The 27,863-nt window shown below is 44.5% G+C and overlaps 1 protein-coding gene across 1 annotated transcript in view; it reads left to right on the forward strand.

Annotated features, from left to right (window-relative positions):
* The window catches only part of ASB9 (ankyrin repeat and SOCS box containing 9), an 82,626-nt gene extending 75,131 nt beyond the window's left edge, over positions 1 to 7,495 (forward strand). Inside the window, exon 7 of the mRNA XM_073616946.1 lies at positions 7,283 to 7,495. Coding sequence (XP_073473047.1) covers positions 7,283 to 7,407 — 125 coding nt within the window. The 3' untranslated portion in view covers positions 7,408 to 7,495. The remainder of the gene's footprint in view (positions 1 to 7,282) is intronic.
* Positions 7,496 to 27,863: the final 20,368 nt, after the last annotated feature.

A 27,863-nucleotide genomic window follows, 5' to 3' on the forward strand; every position in this document is an offset into this window, starting at 1 on the left:
TAAACATACATTTAACATTCCACAGTGCCAATCACAGTAGCACTGTGAGCACTCAGTTCCGACTGGTGGAAAGGGAGATAACTGAGGGGCCTGTCCTTACCATAAGTGCCGGACTGCCGTCTATCTCCCAATTAGCGTGAAGGGCGTACCTCTTACCGCCGTGTTTTGCTGGCAAGGTCACCAAAAACCGCCACCCGCCTGTCAGTAAGCTACTGACTGGCGCCCCACCGCAGCCAGCGCTTGTTCCACGCCCCTCTGGAGACCCAAATTAAAAATATCCAGCCCGATGTCATTCAGATGAACTCCATCCCTCCGCAACAAATCGCTATTATCACCCTCCAGGTCCCTGTGGCGGACCACTACACCCCCTATCTGGCGCACAAACTTAGCCACTTGGGCATTGACCTTCCTACGAAAATGTTCTAGAAGAGGGCCAGGGACATCACGCGCCCATACCGAGCGGGGCACGATTTCCGACCAAACAACTGTCAGGTTATTAAAGAAAGCACAACATTGGGCAATGTCACTTTTTACAGCAGATATGATGTCCACGGATCGCATATATCCAACGTCATTCCCACCCGCATGTATGACCAGGATGATGGGACCAGAAACGTGGGCACGAAGTTGCTGACATTCCTGAAGAACCTGAGTCCAACGTAACCCACGCAACCCGATCCATCGTATCCTCGCCACATCGTATGAGAATCCCAAGTTCCTGCCGTAAGTTCGGATCTCTGCCTGACGAGCGGCCCAGTATACGAAAGAATCCCCGAGGATCCAAATCTGTGCCGGAAAAGAACCTGGAAATCAACACAACAGATGTGGTCGGACATACAGAGAAAAACGAGAAGACTCCCATCTACCCAAACGCTGAAGTTCCGTATCAGAGAAACCCAAACCCGACGCGGCGGTCGCTGCGCCAAAGCGAAAAGAGTGGGTGGAAAATTCCTTCGCAGGAAAACCCAATATCTCCAGACAACGACGAAAAACGCGCAAAAATTGAAAACAGCTGAGAGAAGTTGCATTAGCATGGACAAAAAATGTAGGGGACAGGGGGCGCGAAGGCACGAAAGAGAGGGCCAGGGACACCGGACAAAAGGGGCCGCCGCAATAATGCAAGACTACCCGGCGGCCCTTGCCAAAACAATCAGTCTTGGATGAACGCAAGAAAATCGTGACACTGCGGTGCGACAACGCCACGTCCTCCCATAGGATGCCCCCTGGGATCAATTTTGACTTTGACACCAATTCGCCAATTCGAAAGGCACCAAAGATAGCCCAAGAAAAAGCTACCCTGAAAAGGAGAGTCTCATATTCCGATGAACATACATTCGGAAGAAGAGACAAGATGCCCAAAAGAATCTGAATAGATATAGGGTGTCTGGTATCCGGGAGGTGCGTAACCCGCTTCCAACCCCGGATAACCCGCCGGACAAGAAAAGCTTTCGTTACATCCTCCCACCCTAAGAGCTGGAACCAAAATGACAGGGCCGACAACGCGGATGAAACCGTCGACCCGGAAACGCCTTTTTCCGATAGAAATAATAAATAGGCAAATAAGGTTAAACGACGGTCATCCGGAGAATAAATGTTAAACTCACCGCCCGACGCCTGGACCCACTCATGCCAAACCCGGCAGTACGCCGCCCACGTCCGCGAGGAAAGCGACGACCGGAGGAGCTCAGTCAAACGCCGGAAACGAGGTTCCATAAGTGGGCCGGACAGGGGAGGCCCTCCAAAGAAGCCATCGGAGCCAGTGTTCAAAAACGGCAAAACTGTTGACGAGAAAGAGCATCGGCAATATCATTAGAGGTACCCGGCACATGCCTAGCCCTAACGCAGATGTTGAAATGCAAACATTTTAAAACTAAAAACCGTAGCAACGAAACGACCGGAGGAGAACTGGCTGACTGTTTATTCACCACCTGCACCACACTCATGTTATCCGACCAGAAGACCACCTGGTGATTGCGCAACCTTTCACCCCAGAGCTCAACAGCAACAATAATTGGAAACAGCTCCAGCAGGGTGAGGTTGCGCAACAAATCCATGTGGGCCCATGAGGCCGGCCAGCGTTCAGCAGCCCATTCCCCTTGAAAGAAAGCGCCGAACCCACAGGAGCCTGCAGCATCGGTATATAGCTCCAGCTGTGAGTTCGGTACTTCCTCCCGCAACCAGCACGACTGTCCATTGTAAGTCTGCAAAAATGATAGCCATATCCCTAAGTCATCCCTCATAGGCTTGGTGATCCTGACATAGTGGTGAGGGGCAGTTATGCCCTTCGTGGCCCATGACAGTCGCCTACAGAAGGCCCTCCCCATCCGGATGACCCTACAGGCGAAAACCAGATGACCCAGCAACGACTGTAGCTGTTTCAGCTGTAATTTCTTCGCCCCTTTCGCCAAGCGGACCAACGAGAGGAGCCTGGACAACTTGTCACTAGGCAACCTAAAAACCATCGCCACCGTGTCTATCTCAATACCTAAAAAAGACAGGACTGTGGCGGGACCCTCCGTCTTGTCAGCGGACAGCGGGACGGCGAAAAGCCGGCATGTATCCTGAAAAACAGTGAGCAGCCGCAGACACCGCCCACTGCCCGCTGGACCCACAAAAAGAAAGTCATCAAGATAATGCAGAATGGACTGAATACCCGCCTCCTGGGTGACCACCCAGTCAAGGAAGCTACTAAATAGCTCAAAAAAATAACACGAGATGGCACAACCCATAGGGAGGCACATGTCGAAAAAATAGCTACCCTGAAAGTAGCAACCCAGGAGGTGGAAACAGTCCGGATGGACCGGGAGGAGGCGAAATGCAGACTCAATGTCCGCTTTTGCCAGAAGGGCAGACTGCCCCGCTGCCCTGACCAGCTGAAGCGCCCTGTCAAAGGATGCATAGTGCACTCTGGATTCCTCCCTGTCAATGCCATCGTTCACCGAGGAGCCAGAAGGGTAGGAAAGGTGATGAATGAGGCGAAATTTTCCCTCCGCCTTTTTTGGGACCACACCGAGAGGAGATACCCTCAGGTTGTGGAAAGGAGGGAGATCAAAGGGGCCTGCCATTCTTCCCAGTTCCAATTCCCTCCAGAGCTTCTCGGCCACGACGGACTCGAATTCTTCCGCCGATTTTAAATTATGAGACATGGTTGGGGCGTCCGACAGGGTAAAGGGGATCCAGAAACCGCGGTCCAAACCGTCCCGCAGAATCAGGGCCTCTCTACGAAGGGGGTACCGGTCTAGCCAGGGAAGCATCTTTATGACGTTCACCGGCGTCCTCCGGCTTAAGAAGGTCAGTCTTGGCTCCGGGTCTGGAAAACGACTGTTTTCCCTTTCGAAAACACTTACTGGCGGGGTGAGCCCCTCCACAACTGGAGCACTCATGCCTGAAACGACAGGCGGAGTACCACTTGCAGTGGCTTTCGTTGAAAAGCCAGCAGATACCCTTCTTTGGAGCGGCCGACGCTCCGGACTGAGGGGCGCCGACCGCGGACTGAAAGGACGAAGGCCTGTGAGGGCACATAAGCAGCAACCACAGGCTACCGTCCTGACAATCAAAACGAAATTCCCGCCGTGCCGCCATTTTCTGCCGAAATTGAGTGTCATAATGGAACCAGCACTGACCCCCATAGACCTTGTATGCACCCCAAATAAGGTCTAAATAGCAAAATAACGAAGTGGCCAACTCCGGGAACCGCTCACTGAGCACTCCCGCATAGGCACAAAACCCCTGCAGCCAGTTCCCGAACGTCCTAGGAAGCTGTTTGGGTTTGTCACCCTGCGCCGATACGTCAACCCGTCGAGATTTGTCGATCGTCTCCCTGTCCGGCGGAACGAGGGTAAGAAAGTCGACGAATTCGCGACGCCATATCTTTTCTTTCGTCTCGTCCGCCAAGTGGGTACCCGTCGGCGACATTGCCCATAACGCACCCCCATAAGCGGAGGTGGGGTTGGGAGATCCCGAGACACCCATACTAGAGAGAACTGATTTCACAACCGACGCTATGCGGTCATCCGGGCCCGATACGGAAGCATCAGCACCTCTACCCCAAATTAACTCACAGTCATACTCACTTGGACGAGGAGGCATCGCGGGTGATGGACGATCGGCCACCGGGCCCGGCAGCGAATCCGGCTCCAAGGCGATCCCAGAGGACTGTAAGCGTAGGCGGGCCGCGTAATCTGCTGGGCTGTCCCGACTCAAGGAAAGGTCCAAGGGCGGGGGTCCAACCACGGACCCGGTCGAATCCGACTGACTATGGACAGAGGCTGAGCAGCAGCAGGTACACCTGTCTGCTCCTCTTGCTTGACCCGGGGCGGATGCCGCCGCCAGCCCGGGTCTGGAGCCGAGATCCCCCGCCCTGGCGGGCGCAGGGGGATGAGGTTGGGCAACCGATGCAGGCATCCCATCAGGACCGCCAGCCCGGACGGGCGCGTAGGGAAGCGGTTGCCCCACCGCTGGGGTGGAGGTCAAACGCACCCGGCTGGCCTCCGCCCTGCGGGGCGCGGGAGGCTGCCGGTGTGCACGGGGTATCAGCGGGGGAGGGGTTAACTGCACATTGCCCGCCCTGTCGGGCGCAGGGGAAATGTGCCTTCCGCCAATCCCCGCAGCCTGGGACGTGGAGGGAAGAAACCTGTCCCCTGCCCTGCCGGGCACAGAAGGAACTCCGCAGGATAGATCCTGCACTAGTGATCTCATGCCCGCCCAGGCGGGCGCAGGGGGACAGTGCTGTGGCCAATCATGTCCATCTCCACACACCACACTGCTGTGCTGCCCAACGTGCCTAGTATCCAGCTGTGGTGTGTGGAGATTCAAATCTCCCGCCCAGTCAGGCGCAGGGAGCGTTGCGTCCACCAGATGGCGCCGGTCCCGCTCCAAGTCTCCGGCGGAGCGAACATCGCCAGCGCCGAGGACAGCTGCAGAGGACGCAGCAGCGGCCGGCCGACCGATCCGCCTCCTCCTCCCTTTCGTCCCGGAGGGTTGCCCGGCGGAGGAGAAAACGGATCTGCCGCTCAGTACCCCCCCACCATCCGCGAACGAAGGTATGCTGTCACCACACTGGGGAGGAAGGGGGGGGCCGGGGAGCGCTGCGGCTCCAGCCCGGCCGCCTCCTGTATTAGCAGGGGGGAGGAACACTGGCGCGGGGGCTGCGTGAGCGGGGACAGCGCGAGGAGGCCCGAGTAGAGGCCTTAGCCCGCGCAGGGGACCTCCGCCGCGCCGGCAAACTACGGGGGATGACAGAGGAAGAGCCCTTCCCCGTCTGGGCAGGCAGGGGGGAGACAGGCAAAGGAGGGGGAGAGGGGGAGGAAGGATGTGGAGGAGAGCAGTAGGAGGCCCTAGAGGGGCTGGGGCTGAGGCGGGAAGGCGGACGAGTTCGCCTTCTAACCCTGGGGGGGGGGATCCTGAGGGGGATCAGGTGTGGGAATAGGAGAAGAATCCCCAGGAGTCAGGAGGGAGAAAAGCCACCCTGCCTGACCCTGAAGAGCCATCTCTCAGACCCTGGCCAGAAGGAGCTCGGTATCCATGGTTGGAGGGACAGGGTGGGGTTCAGCCACAGCTCTTACCGATCTTCTTCACCAAAAAGCCCAGAATCCCCTGGGGCAACCACCTTAGTGAGCTCAGGCCCAACCCCACTCCGTCCCCCCACCAATCCACCGTGACCCCTAGTCACCATACTCCGCCCTGGTTATGCCCCCAACAGTCAGGGCTCTCTTTCCCAATGGGTTCAAGAGGCCTGCATTTGTGAAACTGTTGCAGACTTTCTTATTTGTGAATCCTGCCAGAAGTAGCACTTCCTATTGCAGGCTAACAATGCTAAGTCACTGCCTCACAATGAACAAAAGTGTTGTCAGCCTGCTGTGCAAGCTCCTTCAGTTGGTGGTTGGGCTACCTATCTGATAGACCTTATAGGCAGCTCAACAGCCATCTAAATGAGTACACATGGAAGGTTGACAATGCTTCTACTAAGTGCAAGGCTGTTGCTTAGCATTGTCAGCCTGCAACAGGAAGTGTTGTTACTGGCAGGACCTCCAAGTAACAAACTTTTTTACAGATTGATTGAAATGGTATACAGTGGATCATGATGTTAAGCATGCTGAAAAATAGTCTTTGGGTTCACATACACTTTAATTAGCTTAGATTGCATGCTCTGTGTATGTGGGCATGTTTGTAGAGGCAGGATTTTTTTTCCCCTGAGACTTGCAGCCAAAGACAGTAGTGCCTTAGATCTCACACTGCATATTTACCATTATGAGCTTGTAGGCACCATCACATACCAGGATGTGTGCTGCTATTCTCAGGAAGAATTCAAGACAAACAGTACATTTCAAAGCTGTCATGTACCTAGCAAGAGGCTGAAGTGAGGAGAGGGCAGTTGCCAGTGATGTAGTTTCCTAGTGATTCCAGATTAGGAGACACCTGAAGAGCAGGGGTGCCAACAGGGCAGATGACGCTCTGGATAAGCTGACAGATCTTGACAGCAGAGCTCAGAAGGAAGCAAAGTCAAGAGCCAGAGCTGGGATCAAACACAGGAGGTCAATCAGGAACAGAGAAGCAGGAGCATGGTCAAGATCAAGCCAGGGTCATGCACAGGAAAGCAGGCAATAGCTAGTCTGTGAAAACAACCCGGGGTCAGAGCCAGGAGAGAAGCCAAAACAGCTCCATGGGCAAGCCAGGTCAGTAATGGGTGATCCAATAATACAGCAAACACAGGATACAAGAGGCTGACGATCACCCAGCAACGAATGAGTAATACTGTTGACCTTATAAAGACCATCGGGCACCTATTGTGCTTTGCGTGCGCTGTCACATACACAGTTGCGCCAGTGTGCGCACGGGCAAGCGCCTGAGCACATTCTTGCACAAATTAGCATGGCCAAGTTGGGAACTGGCATATCTGCCTGGTCTTCTCTGGTTAGTCTCCTGACAAGAGCACTGCTTACGCACAATTAACAAGTCTAGGTTTTTCCCTACAACATAGCAAAACTCCACTTTTTAAGTTCCGGTCTACCTTAAGAGTTGTGTAAATAATGAGTAATTTGGCTCCAAGTAAAACAACTATCTCTGTCTATAATGTTCACCCTCTGTGATCCTGTGAAATCATGCAATTCATACTTCTATATGTTTAATAAAAAGGTTTCATTGCTGTGTCTTGCTATTGTCGATTCATGTTGTAGACTGTGCTGTAACACATATTATGTACAAGATTCTTGTGTGTTATTTCGTGTTTCTTGATTTGTTTGCTGTGTTTATTCTCTAAACATCTGTGGAATTCTTTTCCCAGGGCCGCTGACTTTGAAGCAGATTTGTCGTCTATGTATTAGAAAGTGCTTTGGACAAAAACAGCACTATAAAATATGTCATCTTCTGCTTCCAGAGACACTAAAGCAATTCCTTTTACACAGATAAATTACAACCTATATTTATAGTTTTTTTTAGTGTATAGTGTGTATATCATATTGGTACTGGACTGGAACTGACCGAACAATTTTAGTAAACCTGCTGTATTTTGTAAATACTTGTTGAGGTTTTTTTTGTTTTTTTTTTATACGAGAACACATATCTTATAGGCTCAATTGAGTTCCATAAATTACAAGTACATTAAATGTGTAAGAACTTTGAAAGGGTAACTACATTGGTATCTGGTTTACACATTTTATATCTTGATTTGTTGTTTCTATAAAACCTTTGACACTGTTTGAGCAGAATATTCCTGGTTTTTAAAGGGAAAGCCATGCACTAGCATAGTTGCCAACATTGAAAAAAAATTTTTAGGGACACTTTTTTGGCTGTAGGTGGAGTCGCATTATAATAAGGGGGCGGGGCATGCGTAAGTAGACGTGGCATAGGAAACAAAAAAATGCGACACGCGCAGCGCGCCAAAAAATTGCCCGTGGTTTACGTGAAATAGTGGGCGTGGCTTGAAGGGGCGTGACTCAAAGGGGGTGTGGTAAGAGTCTGAGATGAACGAGGGATGGAGGTAGAAACAAAGGGAAAGAAAGGGATGGAGGAACAGCAGGCCCAGATCTTGTACCACAATAGAAATATGTGTATTTCAGAATGTTTAACAATCAGCAAATAAAAATACTCCAAACACCTGGTCTTAGTGCTTCAATCATCCCTTCACCATGGTTGTTATGGTGTCAGGATGATAGAAGCGCATTATTATCATTATTACATTGTAATAAAAAATTAAATAGTTCAACTCACCATAATGCCGAACCAGTGGGAGCCCCAAGTGTGTCACTTGTCACGTCGCCTGCCACCAGATGCCATCAGGTGTCCCCAGTAGATTTCCTCCTTACATCTCAGGTGTCCCCAGCGGAGTGCTTCCTTACATCTCAGGTCAGTCAGTATGCAGTGTTGCAGTGTAGGGGTCCCTCTATGATAGGGGGTAGGTGAGTGTGGGGGTCCCTCTATGACAGGTGGTCAGTGTGGAGTTTAGGGGTCCCTCTATGACAGAGGGTAGGTCCCAGAGGGACCCCTACACTCCACACTGCCCTACCCCCTGTCATAGAGGGACCCATACACACAACACTGCCCTACCTCCTGTCATAGAGGGACCCCTACATGCCACACTGCCCTACCCCCTGTCATAGAGGGACCCCTACACTCCACACTGACCTACCCCCTGTCATAGAGCCTCTATGACAGGGGGTAGGTCAAGAAACATCCAAACTGGTGCAATCACTCACAGGGCTGCTGTTAGGCTGTACGGGGTCCCAATAATTTCTATCTCATAGGGCCCCCACCCCCTGAGGAGGGAAAGAGGGAGGTGAGTGGAGGAGGTGAGAGAGAGAGGCAGTAGTGAGGGAGGGTGAGAGAAAGGGGGGAGGAGAGAGATGAAAGAGGGGGGTCTGACAGAAGAGGGGGGTCTGACATTACAGGAGGACTATACGTAACAGCGTTTCATGTCCCCAATACAGGAGGACTACAAGTACAACTCCCAGCCTCCCATGTCTCAGCTACTAGGAGGACTACAAGTACCAGCCTCTCATGTCCCAGCTACGAGGTGAACTACAAGTCCCAGTCTCTCATGTCCCAGCTACTAGGAGGACTACAAGTCCCAGCCTCCCATATCCCAGCTACTAGGAGGACTACAAGTCCCAGCCTCCCATGTTCCAGCTACTAGGAGGACTACAAGTCCCAGCCTCCCATGTCCCAGCTACTAGGAGGACTACAAGTCCCAGCCTCCCATGTCCCAGCTACTAGGAGGACTACAAGTCCCAGCCTCCCATGTCCCAGCTACTTGTAGTCCTCCTGTATATAGGAACATGGAAGGCTGGGAGGAGGGGGGTCTGACAGAGAGGAGGGGGGGCGACTGACAGAGCAGATGAGAGAGACCATTGACCAACCTCAGGAAACAGAGACACAGAGCACTAGTTAGAACTCCAGGAGCATGCAGGCCTGGAGTGATTACCCACAGACATAGTCCAGCCCTGCATCCACATGTGACCAGTTCCCTCATGCCCTCCGTCCGTCCTGCACATGACCTGCTCGGCCAATCACAGGACACCTGCCGCTGCCCAATGCTGAGCCTGAGCTCGGCTTAAACACAGAGCTGATCAATGTTTAGGCAGCAGTGTGAACAGGCACGGGATGATCATGCACCCCTCCGGGGGCAAGGGGTGGGCGGCGCCGCAGCTCTCTTTCCATTGTAGCTTGAACCCGCCTGGTCCTGTAGAAAATGGCGGCCGACAGAGACATTATCTCCGCCGGCCGCGGACCTCTAGCGGTGGAGAAAAAAAAAAATCGGAAAAAAGGATTTCCCGGGACATTTCCCAGGAAACACTAGAATCGGGAAAAGGGTCCAAATCCCGGGAATGTCCCGGGAAATTCGGGACTATTGACAACTATGCACTAGGGCTAGTCACTCATTTGGTGACTGCCTGAGTCTAACTGAAAATCCATCTGGGATAGAGAAGAGATCAAAGATGGTGTGTTACATAAAACATGAAAACATTTTTATTTTTTAACTGTGAACATAATGAATACATTAAGGTATACAAAATCAATATATATTAAAGGTAAGTTCAACCTTTTCATGAAATCCTTGCTGCACTTACCTGCTTGAATAATTATCTTTCACTGCCCACGTTAACTGATGTACTGGTCCAGGCATTTGAAAGCCAGCTGTAGTTACATAGTTAGACAGGTTGAAAAAAGACACAAGCTGCCTAGTTCCACCAATAAAAAAAACACACACAAATAGAAAACCTTCAAATATACTATCCTATACCCACAGTTAATCCAGAGGAAGGTACAAAAAGCAATAAAGCATGGACCTATTCGCTCCAGTGGGGGGGGGGGATCCTTCCTGATCCCCCAGGTGGCAATCGGATAGTCCCTTGATCAACTACCTTGGAATAATTACCTCTAAGCCCTGGTTCACACTGGTGTGATTTGACATGTCAAATCACATGTCAAAACGGTGGCAATTGCCGGCAATGGCACTGTCCTAATCGGTGCAACGCTGCGATTTCAAAAAGTAGTTTCTGTACTACTTTTTGAGATTTCGGACTGTGATTTACATTGGCATCTGTGCAGAAACCTGCACAGATGTCTCTGAAATCATGGCCGCGGGAGTGAAATCGTGCAAGTTCAGCTGAACTTGCATGGCTTCATTCCCGCAGCTCAGTGTGAACCTGGGCTAAAAATGAGTGTCCAGTTTTATTTTGTGCATTTAGGAATGCACCTAGCTCTTTGCTTAAAACAATCTGCTGAGCTGGCCAGAATCAGCTCTTGAGGGAATCTATTCCACATTTTCACAGCTCTTACTGTGAAGAAGCCTTTCTGTATTTGGAGATTAAATCTCTTTTCCTCCCGACGTAAAGACTGCCCCCCTGTTCTCTATAATGACCTGAAAGTGAATAACTCTACACCAAGTTCACTATATGGACCGCTTATGTATTTATACATGTTGATCATACTCCCTCTTAATCTCCTCTTCTCAAGAGAGAATAAATCCAGTTCCTCTAATTTTTCTCCTCATAGTTGAGTTCCTCCATGTCTCTTATGTAGCGGTCTCCCTGACCTCTAAGGGCCTGATGGTGACCCCCAGAGTCAGGGAGAGCTGACATTCCTCCTCAGGGTGCAGGTTACTAGGCATGGTGGGTGTAGTGCAAGATGGAAAGATGGGCGCCAGTCACTTTTAAAAATGAACAAAGAGAATTCTTATTTCTCTTAACAGAAACAGTGGAGAGAGAGTTAGGGTACAGGACACCCTTAGGCAAATGCAATAGCAACTTGGCAGACTCCACGGACAAAAATAGAACTAGGCAGACAGCAATACAGATAAAGGGCCTCTAAGCTGAATGCAGCAATCTGTATCTTGTAGCAACTGTTGTCTCCTATGGCAACAACTTCACTCACAGTATCCCACTGTAGATCTTCAAGCTTAGCTCACAGTATCCCACTGAACTTCTCGGACTCCCAGCTACATACTGGATCCCTCAAGCTCAACTCACAGCTACCCGCTGTATTCTTTCAAGATTCACCCACGCTACCCGCTGGGTTCCTCAAACTCTCAGCTACCCGCTGTACTTATCTTCAAGCTCTACCTACAGCTACCCGCTGTACTCCTTCAAGCTTTATTCGCAGCTACCAGCTGTATTTCTGGATGATTCTCTACTGAAGCTTTCCCACTTACTTCACTGTCCCCGGCTAGTAAAGTGTCTGCTCTGGTACTCCTTCAGAACTCCATCCTTTCCTAAACTTGCCTCCAGCAACAGGAGTGGCTCTCTAGCAACTGCTTCTCCCTTACCTCCGGCAATGATCAGGATCCCCTCGGTCTAAGCCTCGACTCACATGGTTAGGCCCCAGGCTTCAGGCCCACACCTCTGCTGCTACTCCTCACACGCCCACCTAGGCCAAACCCCGATCACCTGACTTCTTCCAAATAAATAGCTTATCCCAGCATGCAAAGAGTCCAAAGGAAACTCCTGCTAATTGGCTGAGACAACATATTTACTCATAACCTGAATTCACTGTAATCTATCATCCTAATGCCAAAGGCAACAGTGCCACATATTAAAAGAAGAGAGAGACCACAAATTAAACTCAAGCTTAGGAAAGAAACCAGTGGATCAAAGACTACAAATTAGCCAGGCTAGTTACCACCTAGCACAACTAAATTTACTAGCAGCCCTGTTTAGGTCAAGGGTGATACACTTATAAGTTTGGTTGCCCTTCTCTGCACTTTTTTCCAGTTGATGCCCAAAACTGAACTGCACTGTACTGTGCCCTTTTTTTTCTGTAAGAGCAATTCTTATTGGTAAGCATGGGCAAGTGCTGGTGCTGACCAATGCCAATTCACCAATGTCCATTGGTCAGCATGGGCAAGTGCTGGTGCTGACCAATGCCCATACACAACACAGAGGCTCAGCAGCCTCCGTGTTGTGTACTGCATTTTTCAGATGTCCAGACTGCTATACCAGCATGAGCATTAGAAGATAATCAAGTAATGAAATAAGTGCAGCAGGGTGTGGGGAGAGTTTAGTGAGTTTATTCACCTTTTCATTTTTTGTTTAAAGGTGAACTAACCCTTCAAAGAACATCAGTATACTTTATTTGTGTCTGTAAATTGTTATATTACATACCTTTACATCTAGAAAATACAACTCTCATATTTTCCAATTTTGAACCAGGGTCCAACATAGTATGTAAACTATCAATACTTGAGAATGCTGATGCTTTTTGGTACCTGTGTTTATTATAGTAACATAGTTTGTATGGTTAGAAATAGACACAACTCCATTCAGTTCAACCTATGTGTGTGTATGTGTAGCACCCTGATGTTTAGGCAGGGTTGTTATTAAATTTATTTGCCAAGTGATAGTTGCCTTGGCCAATTGTTAGGAGGTCAATTGATTTCGCCCTAATTCTGGAATTGCTGCACTTCTCTCTTCTGTCGCTAGATGGCCGGGTATCTGGTGACATTAAATAAGACAAGGGCACTGCAGAGATGGATTAGGAATGAATGGGGTGTCTCAGCCAATGGGCAGGGATTTTCTTGGGTCCCTTGGCCTGCTGGGAGAAACTATTTATTTGGATGGAGTCAGGTGATCGGGGTTCTGTGCCACCTGGACGGCTGTCTGGGTGGACGTGTGTCATATTGCCCCGGGCTGCTAGGCCAGAAACCTAAGGAACATCCCGGGGACATCTGGCTGCTAGGCTATCTGAGATATGAACAGGGCCAAGGATAAATCCAAGGAAAAAAAAAAGCTTACTTACCGACCAGCCTGTAAGGCTGGTCCGTAAGTGTCAGCAGGGGTGAAGCTTGAGGAGTATCTGTGAGTGCCAAGCCAGGGACCCAGCAGTGAAGCGTGGGTGATGCTTGAGGAAGATACTGAGTGCTACAGAGAAAGAGCTCAGGAGATCCAGTGGCTAGCGATCTTAAGTCTTGTGAGAGAGACTGGGAGTTTGTTACGTGAAGACCCACAGTGAGTGAGTGTGGGGTAAAGAGAATCGTTCGTGTTACAGATAGTTGAATACCTTTACCGGTAGGGGACAGTGATCCTGCTATACAGAAGGGGTGTCCAGCTGGAGGCCTTCACCTGTATAGCCGTCTACCTATAGAAGTCTCAGAGTCTGCCAATTAATATTGCATCTACCTAAGGGTGTCCTGGCCCTAATCCTCTCTCCCACAGTTCTGTTTAAGAGACAATAAATCTCTTTACATTCAAAAAGTGTCTGGCGCCCACCTCTTCATCTTGCATTACACCCACAATGCCTTGTAACCCACTCTACACTGAAGGATGTCAGCTGTCCTTAACTCTGGAGGTCACCATTGAGCTTCAGGGGCCCCGGGACTTTGTGACATATGTATGTATGATCTTTATACTCTAACAATTCCTATAGCCCTGTATATACTGCTTCTTAAGGAAGACATTAAAAAGTTTTTTGAAGTTGTCGACACTCTCAGCTAGTACCACTTCCTGGGTGAGGGAGTCCCACAGTTTTACTGCTCTAACAGTAAAGAACCCTTTCTGCAATTTAATGTTCAAATCATTTCCTGTTTATATTAGGAGGACCCTGAAGACTTGTCTTAGACCATCACTGAGCGTCATTTTTTGTCAGCACTAAGCCACTCTGTACACCCTGGCACAATGTTCCACTCCCACACTTTAAAGTGGTAGTAAACTTGTTTTGCTGATTTTTACTTACAGGTAAGCTTATAAAAAAAGCTTACCTGTAGGTAAAATGAATATCTCCTAACTGTGCAACGTTAAGAGACATTCCAGCGAGCAGCAGCTGGTGACATCACCGGCGCATGCTCTCCGAAGGAATGGCATACCCGTGCCATTCCTTCAGAGCTCTGTGCTATGTGGTGTGCCCGGGGCTCCCGTGATGTCATATCAGCTCAGTGAATCAGACGGTCGGAGCCTACAAATCTGTAAGGAAGACCAGGTGAAGATGGAAGCCCTGTCAGCGGTGATAATACCTTGCAGGGTAAAACTTTTTTTTTAAGAAGCTTTACTACCGCTTTAATGAAGAAATCACTTGTAATGCACAAAATAGTGGGAGTACATATGTTGGGTGAAAAAAAAAATCTTTGTCCTTTGTTATTTATTGAAGAAATTCTCTTGTGTATTGTGTCCCTTTAACATTCACCTAGCAATGAACACAGAGACCTGTAAGGCACATAAATGAAGAGGTAAAGTGCCGAACCAAGCTTGAACGTTTGGTATGTGAAAACGAGCCCAGTATGATTTAGTAAGTTTTGGTTTGAGAAAGTTGTCCTTTCAGTATGCCTTTCATTTCACACAGGGCTGGACAAATCCCAAGATTGTTTAATCAAATAATCCTGGATTTTTTCACTAACTAATAAAAACTATGCTGCATAACAGAGAGCATCTGAATACATTATTAAACTAATGTTAGTAACCTACAGAAATGATTTAATCTTTTTTTCATCCATTGTTTTAATTTTGTAGTTCAATATGAAATGTTTTATTGTGAAGTAGTGCTGTTTCACCATGGCAAAATTGTTAATTTACATACTGAAACCTTTTATGTAAAATAGTCAAAATATTGCAAAAGCGGGGGGGCAGGAGGCGGAGCCTAGCAGAGCAGACATGCATTGTTAGAGCTCCACACCGCTGAGGAGAGAAGAGAAGGACAAAGCGGAGCCTGCAGGCTCAAAAGGTATCCATTTGAACCTTTTTGCCCCAGGGAACAAACTGTGAAAGTTTGGGCAGGAAATATGGTACTGGGAGGAAGTCGTGGCAGAAATAAAAATCACCTCACAAAGAGCTCACAGGCACTCACTGCAGCTGAAGCAGCTCCAGTCACCTCACAAGATACAGCATCAGGGCGCTCTCACAGACAGAAAATGTCACAGCAAGACTCTCCATTTGAGTCAGATACAGAACAAATCCTCTCACAAACTTCTCCACAAGCCTCCTCAGTATCCCCAGTAATATTATTACAATTTGAAAAGATGCTTCATAAGGCTTTAAAACAAACCTCAGACCAAATAACAAAAAGCCTAACCAAAGAAATAAGAGAGCTGGGAAACCGCACCGCAGCCTTAGAAATAAAAATGGATGAAATTGAAATTACAACCCAAGAAAATATAACAGAATTGGAACAATTAAAAAAAGAGAATTTAATACTTCAAACTAAGCTCGAAGATTACGAAAATAGAGCCGGACGTTCAAACTTGCGCATAAGGGGAATACCTGAAACTGTGACAGACCTGCAATCTACTATTACTGCTCTATTACAAGAACTAAAGCCAGATATCCCTATTGAACGTTTAGAACTGGACAGAGTACACAGAGCCCTCACAGCCAAAAAGAAAGATGGACCCCCACGTGATATAATCACAAAATTTCATTATTACAGAACGAAAGAACAAATACTAATTGCTGCAAGAGAAAAAAAGGAACTTAATTTTCAAGGACACAATTATCAAATTTTTGCTGACCTATCCCAACTTACTATTACTAAAAGACGATCCATGAAACCCCAACTAATGGAACTGCAACGCCACAACATTATGTATCAATGGGGCTTCCCCTTTTCAGTCAGATTTAACTACCAAGGTACAATTTACAGAAGCAGATCAGCAGATGAACTACAACAAACCCTTTTAAAATTAAATCTGACAGAACCCACAAGCAGCAACACTCCCACATGCAGAAGAATGGCATCATCTTCACCTTCAGGCAGCACCCAGAAAATTCCAGAACAAAATGGGAATCATCATTCTCACAAAAGAGGCCGTTATGCCACATCATCCATGGACCAAGAAGATTCAATGGACTGACATACTAATTCCTGATATCTCTTCATTTATTATACTAAGAGATGGTTCTCTATAAAAAAAACTATATTTATAACTGAATGTAACTGCATTCTGATAGTCACACACTGTGTGGGATCATGTTACATTCCAGTTATATTTCTTATTACTTCTGATTCATATAGCCTTAGAATATATAAGTGAAATAAGGAAATTCTTGTTCAGTTATATATTATCAGGTAATAACAATAGATTTATTACTTTTTAGGACAAATATGTTCAATAATCCAGAAGTAATGGAAGCTTTTTTTTTTTTTTTTTTTTTTTCCTTTTCTTTCTTTTCTTAAAACAAATATATTATTACTACTACTAGTTCCTAGAATTATGTTTTTGTTTATTCTAATCTGAAGCAATACAACCTCAATTTTATGAGTTAACATATCTAAACAGTTACATATGAATAAAATATGTAATTGTTTACTCTAAAAGGGTTAAAATCCCAAAATAATTCAAACTATCTTCATCAATACCAAAGTTATTAACAGTACCTTTCTAACTGAATTATTTAGCCTAGGGCAAGACTAACCATATACAACCACCCTGGAATAAATAATTTCAACAAAAACTATATTCTGCACTCCAACTAATGAAACATCATTTTTATGTCTTTTGACATAGCACTTCTCTCCTGTAAGCGGAAGATCCGTGTACCCCCATTAGCCCTCCTCATTCTCCCAACCATATTATGTGGGAGTGTGACGAAGGCACTTATTCCCCTGAGAGAGATATTTATTCTCTTTCACGGGTAAATTGTGATTACTTGCAAAAAATAATTTATACAATGTATCATCTAATCTCATATGTTTTTTGTTTACTCTTTACTCCAGAATTCACTGGTTTCTTTTCTATCTATTCATCTCTTCAGTCCACACAGGTTGATCTGCGCAGTCAGCTCTGCATAACAAAAAGTAAGTCAAAACTATTTGATCTATTGCCATGGCACCACTGAATATACTTTCCCTGAATGTTCAGGGAATAAATGTCCCTCAAAAAAGAACCAAAGCCTTCCGTACTTTCCATAACAAGAAGGCTCACATAGTATGCCTCCAAGAAACACACTTCACCAAAGATTCTACTCCAAAATATATTTCTCCTTTTTATCAACAAATTTACACGGCTTCTGCCTGTACCAAGCAAAGGGGAACTCTAATTGCATTTCACCGATCCACACCATTCACCTTATCATCAGAAATTAAAGACCCAGAAGGTAGATACCTGATACTCATGGGTTATATAATGGATACAGCAATCACGGTGATTTCCTACTACGCTCCTAACAAACAACCTACACCATTCCTCTCACATATATTACAAGTGATTAATACACACAAAATAGGAACAGTGATAATGTGTGGGGATTCGAACCAGGTCCTCCTCCCATTTCTAGATAAATCACCTTTTACACCATCCAAAATAACCTCTAGATTACCTTTTTCTCAACTTCTTTCCAAATACAATCTGGTAGATTCGTGGAGAGAAAGTAACCCAATGAAAAAGAAATTCACTTATTTCTCGCACCCTCATCAAACCTTCACCAGAATAGATCATATTTTTCTAACAATAGGAATGATACCAGAAATTATTGCATCAGATATAATTCCGATTCCGTGGTCTGACCATAATGCAGTATACACTACTATAGCCTCAGCCATACCAAAAGCGCATGACCCAACGTGGTACTTACCGGACATAATGCTCAAACACCCACTACATCAGATGGCCATTGAACAAGCTTTAAAGGAATACATATCAATTAATAATACAACAGACATCTCCCCAATAACACTGTGGGAAGCTCATAAGCCTGTCTTGCGTGGTACAATACAAAGACAAATGGCACTATTTAAACGGGAACGCAAAAATCTAGCAAAAAAACTAGAACTCAGTTTTAATGCAGCCTACATATCATTTCAAGATAATCCATCTCAGAGTACAAAATCTCATCTGGAAAAATCTAGATTGGAATACGATCTATTTCTCACTGAGTCAGTTGATAAATCCCTCAAACGCTCCAAACACAATTTTTACATGAATACAAACAAACCAGGTACATATTTGGCTTGGGCATTAAATTCAACTAACAAATCTTTCAAACCAATACGTTTGAAATTATCAAAAAATGTTTACACTTGTAATCCAGTTAAAATAGTCCATAAATTTCACTCACATCTCGCAACTTTATACAAGACAAACAATGAATTTAATCCTACAGAGGCTGAATCCTTCTTCTCAAAAATAACCTTACCTGAGTTATCTCAGAATCAAAAAAGCAGTTTGGATGAGCCTATAACTATAGATGAAGTTGCTAACACCATAAAAGACCTAAAACTTAACAAAAGACCAGGCCCAGACGGCTACTCGGCTTTATACTATAAAACATTCTCAGAAATACTCTCTCCCATTCTCACTGAAACTTTTAACAAACTTCTAGATGGACATTCTTTTCGGCAAGAAACACTAATGGCAATTGTTTGTATGATCCCAAAACCCCTTTCTGATGATACTTCCTGTGTGAATTATCGGCCTATCTCTCTGTTAAACCTCGATATTAAATTATTAGCAAAAATAATAGCAAAACGCCTCAATAGCATTATAGGAAAATTAATACATAGAGATCAAGTAGGCTTCATGCCAAATAGACAGGCAGGCGATAATATACGCATGGCAGTGTTATTGGCACATATTGCTAAAAAACGGAAAATCCCTTTATGTTTTCTATCTCTCGATATTAAGAGGGCATTTGACACAGTATCCTGGCAATATATGCAATATTCATTACAAAAATGGGGTTTTGGACCCCACTTTTTAACATGGATCAAAGCATTATATAATAAACCCAAAGCCTATATAAAATATGCTGGATACAAATCTGAAGCCTTTAATATCGAAAGAGGTACCCGACAGGGTTGCCCATTATCTCCCTTATTATTTGCCCTTATACTCGAACCCATGGCCCAATATATCAGAACAAACCAAACTATAACTGGCATTGAAGTAGGAGGTATTACACACAAATTATGTATATTTGCAGACGATATATTACTTTTTCTATCATCACCACAGGTCTCTGGTCCTAACTTAATACCAGCTCTTGATGGATTTGCAGCCCTATCCGGCCTTATGATTAATCCTAAGAAATGCCTAGTGCTTAATATTTCACTCACAAACATGGAATTGATCCTGGCTAGGGCTGCACTCCCATTCACATGGGCAGAAAAATCAATCCCATATCTTGGAATTCATTTAACAGCCTCTCATTCTGACTTATTCTCAACCAATTATCCTCCTGTATTAAGACAGATCACAAATCTAATAAAACAATGGTCGCAACTTCCTTTATCCTGGATGGGGAAGATTAATGCAATCAAAATGACTATTCTACCCAAATTGCTTTATCTATTCAGAGTCCTCCCTATTCCAATTCCTTCCTATTTTTTGAGAATAGTACAAAAAAGAGCAACTTCGTTTATATGGGGCTCTTCTAAACCACGTATACCTATACACACACTACATCTTCCCAAAAATAAAGGAGGCCTGGGATACCCTAATTTTACTAACTACTACAGAGCGGCACATTTGGCCAGTCTGTCCAAATACCATGCAAAACAGGAAATCCCATTATGGGTATTTATAGAGGCTTCAGAAAATGACCCTCTATTAATATCAAATTTATTATGGCTTGATCCTAAAGACCGCTTTAAAATTCATAATCCCATAACTAAACACTTCTTATCTCTCTGGGATAAACTAAAAACCAAATATCAGTTACAATCTCCACACAATCCTCTCCTTTCTTTTATCAGAAATCCGGCCTTTTATCCGGCATGGATCTACCCAAATTCTTTTAAAGCTTGGACAACATCAGGCATTCAGAAACTAAATGACTTCATAGCATCTAAATCATTCCTTTCATTCCCATCGCTTAGAGAAAAATATGATCTACCAAACTCTGAGATATTTAGATATCTCCAAATCAAAAATTTCTATACACCATTCCTAAAGGGGGATACACCATTATCCCAATTATCCATTTTTGAATCAATCTGTACAAAAGATCCATTTACTAAAGGTACAATTTCATCACTTTATAATCAATTATATGGAGTACCAAATCTTAATAGACCCTCTTACGTTCAGAGGTGGGAGGAGGACCTGGGACGAACTTTAGAAGACACGGACTGGTCTAACATATGGCTCACATCTAAGTCATCTTCACCCAACATCTTAGCACTGGAGACAAATTATAAAGTCCTAACTCGCTGGTACCTTGTACCCGCTAGAGTGGCAAAATATTCACCTAATACCTCAGCTCTTTGTTTTCGAGGATGCCCAGAAATAGGCACATATTTACACATATGGTGGACGTGCCCAGTAATCCAAACCTTCTGGAAGGAAGTCTTCGTGATTGCATCTAAAATATTTAAAAAAATAATACAACCAGATCCATATTTAACTTTACTTAATCTAAAACCGGAATGGTTGACACTCTCTCAATTCAAACTTATGATCCAACTAATAACGGCTGCAAAACAAACAGTGGCCAAGGCATGGAAATCTCCTACATTGGTACTAGCAGAAACAATTCACAGAATGAATAATACAATGTCCCATGCTAAGATGGTAGCCATCGATCAAAATCAAATTCCAAAATTTGAAAAACTTTGGCATCCTTGGATAAAACAACAGTTCCTGTCAAACTTCAATGACTCTGTCCTGTTGCCATGGTAACAGATTAAATGACTTACAGAGACACCCATTCTAAGGCTTCAAAGAGAACTAAAAAGAATAATAAACTGACGAGCGGGACAACCTTGTGGACCATACCTCTACCTTTCGACCCTTTTTCTTCTTTCTCTTTCCTTTTCTCCACCTTACGATTAAAGCTCATTATCAGAATTTATTTGACCTATATACACTCTACTTGTAAACAATATGTATAGTAGGTATAAATCATTTAAATACCTACAAAAGTAACTAAGGAAATGATATATATCTTTAATTTAGGTTTACGTGAACCCAATGTTTAATATTTGAAATTTCATGATATTTACCTATATAAACCCTACTGTAAAACAATGAGCTTACTTTATAGATCCTTGTAAACTTACTTTATGTATCTTTATAACATTGTATACTCAATAAACTTCTTTTGACAAGGAAAAAAAAAAAAAAAAAAAATATTGCAAAAGCTGCTAGTATTTAGTATATATGCAATCAGTCCCCTGTCTTCTACAAAAAATCAGATAGGATCCACTTGTAGCACCCTGATGTTTAGGCAGGGTTGCTATTAAATTTATTTGCCAAGTGATAGTTGCCTTGGCCAATTGTTAGGAGGTCAATTGATTCCACCCTAATTCTGGAATTGCTGCACTTCTCTCTTCTGTCACTAGATGGCCGGGTGTCTGGTTACATTAGGTAAGACAAGGGCATTGCAAGGACAGATTAGGAATGAGTGGGGTATCTCAGCCAATGGGCAGGGATTTTCTTGGGTCCCTTGGCCTGCAGGGAGAACCAATTTATTTGTGTGGAGTCAGGTGATCGGGGTTCTGTGCCACCTGGACGGCCATCTGGGTGGATGTGTGTCATATTGCCCCAGGCTGCTAGGCCAAAAACCTAAGGCCTACGGGGACATCTGGCTGCTAGGCTATCTGAGAGCTTATCCAGAAGTATTGCAGGGTTGGGACTGCTGGCTTGTAGTCCAACCATAAGTAAAGGCTCCGCCGGCTGGGGAATCAGTCATGGTCGGAGGTAGAGGGGAAGCTATTGTCACAAAGGGACCATCCACCTTGCTACTGGAGACCATTGTGTGCAAGCTGAGGCCAGTACCAGAGCAGACTTCCTGCCAACTGGGGACGGTGAAGAAGTGGGAAAGCATCAGCAAGTGCCAAGTCAGGGACCCAGTAGAGGTGACACTTGTGGAGTACCAAGCCAGGGACCTAACGTGTCAGCAGGGGTGAAGCTTGAGGAGTATTGTGAGTGCCAATCCAGGGACCCAGCAGTGAAGCTGGGGTGGCGCTTGAGGAAGATACTGAGTGCTACAGTGAAAGAGATCAGGGGATCCAGTGGTTAGTAGATCTGAAGTCTAGTGAGAGAGACTGGGAGCTCTTTGAGTGAAGACCCACAGTGAGTGAGTGTGGGGTAAAGAGAACTGTTCATGCTGCATATAGTGGAATACCTTTACGTTTAGTAACAGCTACAAGATTGTTGCCATAGGAGACAGCTGTCCTACCTAAACAGAAGTGATGTCCAGCTGGAGGCATTCACCAGTATAGCTGACTACCTATAGAAGTCTCAGAGTCTGCCGAAAGACATTGCATCTACCTAAGGGTGTCCTCGCCCTAATCCTCTCTCCCACAGTTCTGTTTAAGAGACAATAAATCTCTTTGCATTCAAAGTGTCTGGCGATGTTTTAGTCATCGCAATTGTTTTAGTATTAGTTTTATTTTAGTCGATTAAAATGGTATTACGTTAGTCGACTAAAATGTTTTAGTCGGTTTTAGTCGACTAAATTAACACTGGGAGCCATGTTCCTCTTGACTTCATCTCCATCTGCAGTGGAGAAAGTAGACGGTATCTGCCTTCACGCTTATAAAGTATTAGCTTCAAATTGTTAGTGTATTTAAATCTGCTAGTACATCTAATACTCCTGTCCCCCCAGACTGACAATGCAGCTGTCCAAAGGTGCCCCTTGTGCTCTTTCATCCAAAGTGGTTCAAACACACTATTTCCAAACATTCAAACTTATGTTCCTGAAAAGCGGCTGTTTTGAGGGCTGCTGCAGCGATAGGCAACTGAAACCAAAGGTAATCAAAGCAAGATAATGTCACCAGCACTCCATGGATCTTCAGAACAGGTCCAAAGCTTTATTCAGCAACCATATCATTATAATAGAAGCAACATTATCAGACCAGTACAACCCCTAATTTAAAAAATGACATAACATTAAATGGTGATAGCTGTTATGTCATTTTTTGGGTGTGACTATGGCAGGGGTATGACACCATTAAGATGTCAGGAGGTGGTGCTGGGCTGATTCTTTGCTCACTGATGGTGGGGGGTTTGTTAAACAGTTTGTTCTTTGTATCTCACTCCAGAGAAAGATACCCCCATTTTTTGGGACTTTAACAGACCACCAACTCTTAAGTTAAAAAATATATTTGAATGGTATACAATAAAAAAGACATACAAATGTTTACAACATATGAAAATTGTACATTCCATATAGATACAGAACCGCAGATATACAAATAAACAATAATCATGTTGAAAATACTCTCCAAGGGCAGGTGTACCCCAATACCTGACGTGTTTCCAGTATTCTGATACCTTCATCAGGGATTTGAGAGTTGAAGATGTTTTACAAATGTACAGGTTCCAGTGGAATGACTCTGTGTTCAAGCAGCACTCGAGGCAACAGGATCAAATAAAGTGTTTCATGGACGCCAGACCCAATCTATATTGGGCGAGTATAATTAGGGCAGAGGATCGTTGGAGCCTGTGTGGTAAAGGCTTTACAACGGGCGGATGAATATCCAACCATCCCCCTGTGAGTGTATCCTCAGGAAGTCCGATGTGTGGGTGCCCTCCGTGTATATGTGCTTTGTATCTCACTCTGTCACATGCCCAATGAAGGGGTCCTGCGGGGCTCTGAAACATTGCTTCAATTATAATGATGTGATCGCTGAATTAAGCTTTGGACCTGTTCTGGAGATCCGGGGTGTGCTGTGACATGCTCTTCATCCAGAGTGGGGGAACTCTAATAAAGGAGGTGTGCTACTAACCAGATCACCAGGTAAAAACAGAGGGGCAGAAGCCTAAGACAAATAAACAAATGCAGCCACAGCATCTAAGGATTGGTAAGCTGCAATATATTACATTTTTAGTCTTGGGTTTAATACCGCTTTAAGGCATTTTGCATTAAGGCTGTCTAACGCACAACAAGGACTGTGTATTTACTGGTAATGGCGGCGATCTGTGATTTTTAGCTGGACTGCGACATTGCGGCGGACAAATCTGACCCCAAGTGACACTTTTTGGGGACCACTGACATTATTACAGTGAACAGCGCTAAAACAATGCACTGATCAATGTATAAATGACACTGGCAGGGAAGGGGTTAACACTATGAGGCGATCAAGGAGTTAACTGTGTTCTCTGGGCGTGTTCTAACTGTGTGGGGGATGGGCTCCCTGGAACAACACAGAGATCATTGTTCCTGATCACTAGGAACAGCAGATCTCAGTGTTATCCCCTGTCAGAACAGGGATCCGCCTTGTTTACACTGGCAGATCCCCGTTCTGCCTCTCTGTATTGCGATCGTGGGTGGCCGGTGGACATCGAGTCTGCCGGACCTGCGCGCACCCACAGTATCGATTACATGAAGCGGCGTACAGGTACCTGGTTTTGCACAATAGAACCGACCTGCCGCAGTATATGTACTGTGGCTGGTCGGCAAGTGGTTAATTAGGCCTAAAGGCCTCAAATGTATATTGGCGGAGTAAGCAATGCATCTGACCCTTCAACACACAACAATGCATAGATGTGAATCGACATGCATGGTGGTCTGATTTATTGGCCAAAAATAGACATGTGCGATTCGGTTCGTAACGAATAGATTTTCCTTCAAATTCATTAGTATTCGGATCAATTCGAACATCCGAATAGCTGAAAGAACCAATATATGAAAATTACTAAATTATGAATAAGCAAAATAATGAACACACAAACTTACGAATGGACAAACAAACGAAAAAACAAAACTCAGAAACAGTAAAAGAAAGAAAATGACATCTATAATGAATGATTTACATTTCGTTTTTTCAATTCTTTGTCTGTTCGTAATTTCGTATGTTTGTATTTTCATTCGTGTGTTCGTAATTTCATTTCTTCATCTGTTCGTAATTTCGTTTAAACTCCAATCGTGTGTACACAAATCCGACGCACAAAGTGCCATGCATGCTTGTAATAAATTAAGAGACGAAAGCTATTGGCTACTGCCCCGTTTATAGTCCCGACGTACGTGTTTTTTATGTCACCGCGTTCAGAACGATCGGATTTTCCGACAACTTTGTGCGACCGTGTGTATAGAAGACAAGTTTGGCCCAAAATCCGTCTGGAAAAATCCGATGGATTTTGTTGTCGGAATGTCCGATCAATGTCCGATCATGTGTACAGGGCATAAGTGTATCTTAATATGTGTTTTCGTAATTTTGTGTTCTCGAATCGTTCTTTTGAATGGGCAGTGTATTAGTGAGTGAATCATCTTACTTAATATCTTTAGCCAATCAGCTTATCCCTTTTGTTTCTGAGTCACACTGCATTCCTGAATCTTTTTAGACTCAGTTGAGGAGGAGACTGAGTCAGGTCTCGTGATTGAGGGAGTGGACTGGAGTAAGGACAGAACTTATTAGAAAAGCAAGCATAGTATTATTATTCTTTATTTCCTACGAAAGTATGAATCAAGGAAAAAGGCATCCTCACAAAAGTAACAATTACTAAATTACGAGTATTGTACCGAATAAAAGAAAATTATTATTATTAAAAAAATTACGAATTTCGAATAAAAAAAAAATAGACTAACGGAATTACGAATCATTTCGTATCAAAGAAAATATAACCGTTATGAAAATACGAATGAGTCTGAATATGAAACCTCCCGTCTTACGAAATTAGGAATTGTTACGAATCAACTGAAAGGTAAAGAAACGAAACTAAATTAAACAAATTTTTTTGTTGTGCACGTCTAGCCAAAAATGCAAAACTAAACTTTAACAAGGTCCCATTGAAAATAAATGAGCAGACATGACATTCGTTACAATGGCAGTAAACCCTTTTTTTGTACTTACAGGTAGGCCTATAATAAAGCTCACCTGTAGGTACAGTAAATATCTTCTAAACCTGCAAGGTTTAGGAGATATTCACACTGCATGCAGCCAGTGATGTCACCGGTGCATGCGCTCTGAAGGGACAAACATACACGTGCCGTCTATTCAGAGCTCCGTCCTGCAGTCCATGACTCCCACGCGCATGTGCAGGAGTGATGTCAGCGCTGAGCGCCCAATCAGATGGCAGCAGGATGCAAACCCAGAAGGAAGACCAGGTGAAGATGGAAGCCCGGTCAGCTGTTGCCACTGGAGGACTTAGTTCTAAGGTAAGTATTTTATAATGTGCTAGTATGCATACTAGCACGTTATGCAATAGTCTGGCAGAGTTTTTTTTTTTTTTTAAAGTGCAGTTTACTACCGCTTTAATGCTCTTTAACTTGCACAAACACAAACATGGGTCTGAATGGGCCCTAAAAAACATACACATTAATTTTACTGCATGAAAATGCATGTTAATTAAAATGCCATTCTATCCTATGTGGTTGGTTCACATCTGTGCGCTGCAATTTAGTGTGGAAACTATAAGCTTTTATTACCTTCCCACATTTCCAGTAACACTTGCGCTTAGATGCGGCTAGGACATTATTAGTGCAGACTTCTCAGAAAAGGTGAAGCATGACCTTTAATATGTAGTAATATCATTTACAAGCACCAGGTGGCACTATTGGATCACTGCATCTTTTAGGAACAAATTACCATTCAATGGTTAGCTTGCTACTTGCAGACAATATAAAGATTGTTTTTCCCAGTGATGTACAGTAATGAGCATTTTCAGGTCGATATTAACATAGATGTGCTAATTATCTGATTTATCGTGCTAGCAAAGAAATAATGCCTAATGCCCTCTTTATCTGCTAAATCAGTAAGAAATGTAATGATTCTTTCATTAATAACACAAAATAAAATTCTTGTCAGGTGTAATCCTTGCATTAAAACATGGCGTGATAACTGCGAATTGATGGTATTCCATCCTTTTTATCGACATCATATGGAAATAATCATTAGAAACCAGAGACTAAAAAAAAAAACTAGTTGAACTTTATTGATGTGTACACTTAATGTGGCAGTTGATTTGTAATGAGAAGGAGGCTTTAAACCCAAAGACAGAATTCACACTAACATGTATTGACAGCAGGAAAGCCACATCACCTGGAAAGCTCACAATGGATGAGCAGTGCAAGAATTAAAGGGTAATTGCATGTTTGCCTGGGTTGGGGTGAAAAGTGCTGTTCGCAGGCAAAGTCATTTTAGTATACAGAACAGAACCTTCATTTACAGAATGCGATCTGATCAGATATATTGCACATTGTTACGATATCCAACTGTGTGGAGGAAGATGGTGTTAGGAAAGCTTTGTGTAGTAATTGCTGGCTCTTTGTTGTGCAGCAGAAGGGAAATATGATATTTTCAAAGGCTTTCTGTTGTGCTGTATTTTCAGTATTGTATGTGACCCATTAAAAAAAAAAAAAAATCAGCACAAGGGATGGTCCCTATTTTTAATACTTAGTGTCCCTTTTGTTGGTGCCAGCTGTCCTAGAAATCAGATATCCTCTACCCCACATACTCTGCAGCCATACTTCCCAACTTTCTGAGATGGGAAAATGGGACACCCTTAAGCACAAAGAGTGTAGGGCAAAGGACACATTCTCTGCTATGTCCCTTGTTAGGTGGCC

This window comes from Aquarana catesbeiana, linkage group LG02, assembly GCF_042186555.1.
Source record: "Aquarana catesbeiana isolate 2022-GZ linkage group LG02, ASM4218655v1, whole genome shotgun sequence".
Lineage (NCBI taxonomy): Eukaryota > Metazoa > Chordata > Amphibia > Anura > Ranidae > Aquarana > Aquarana catesbeiana.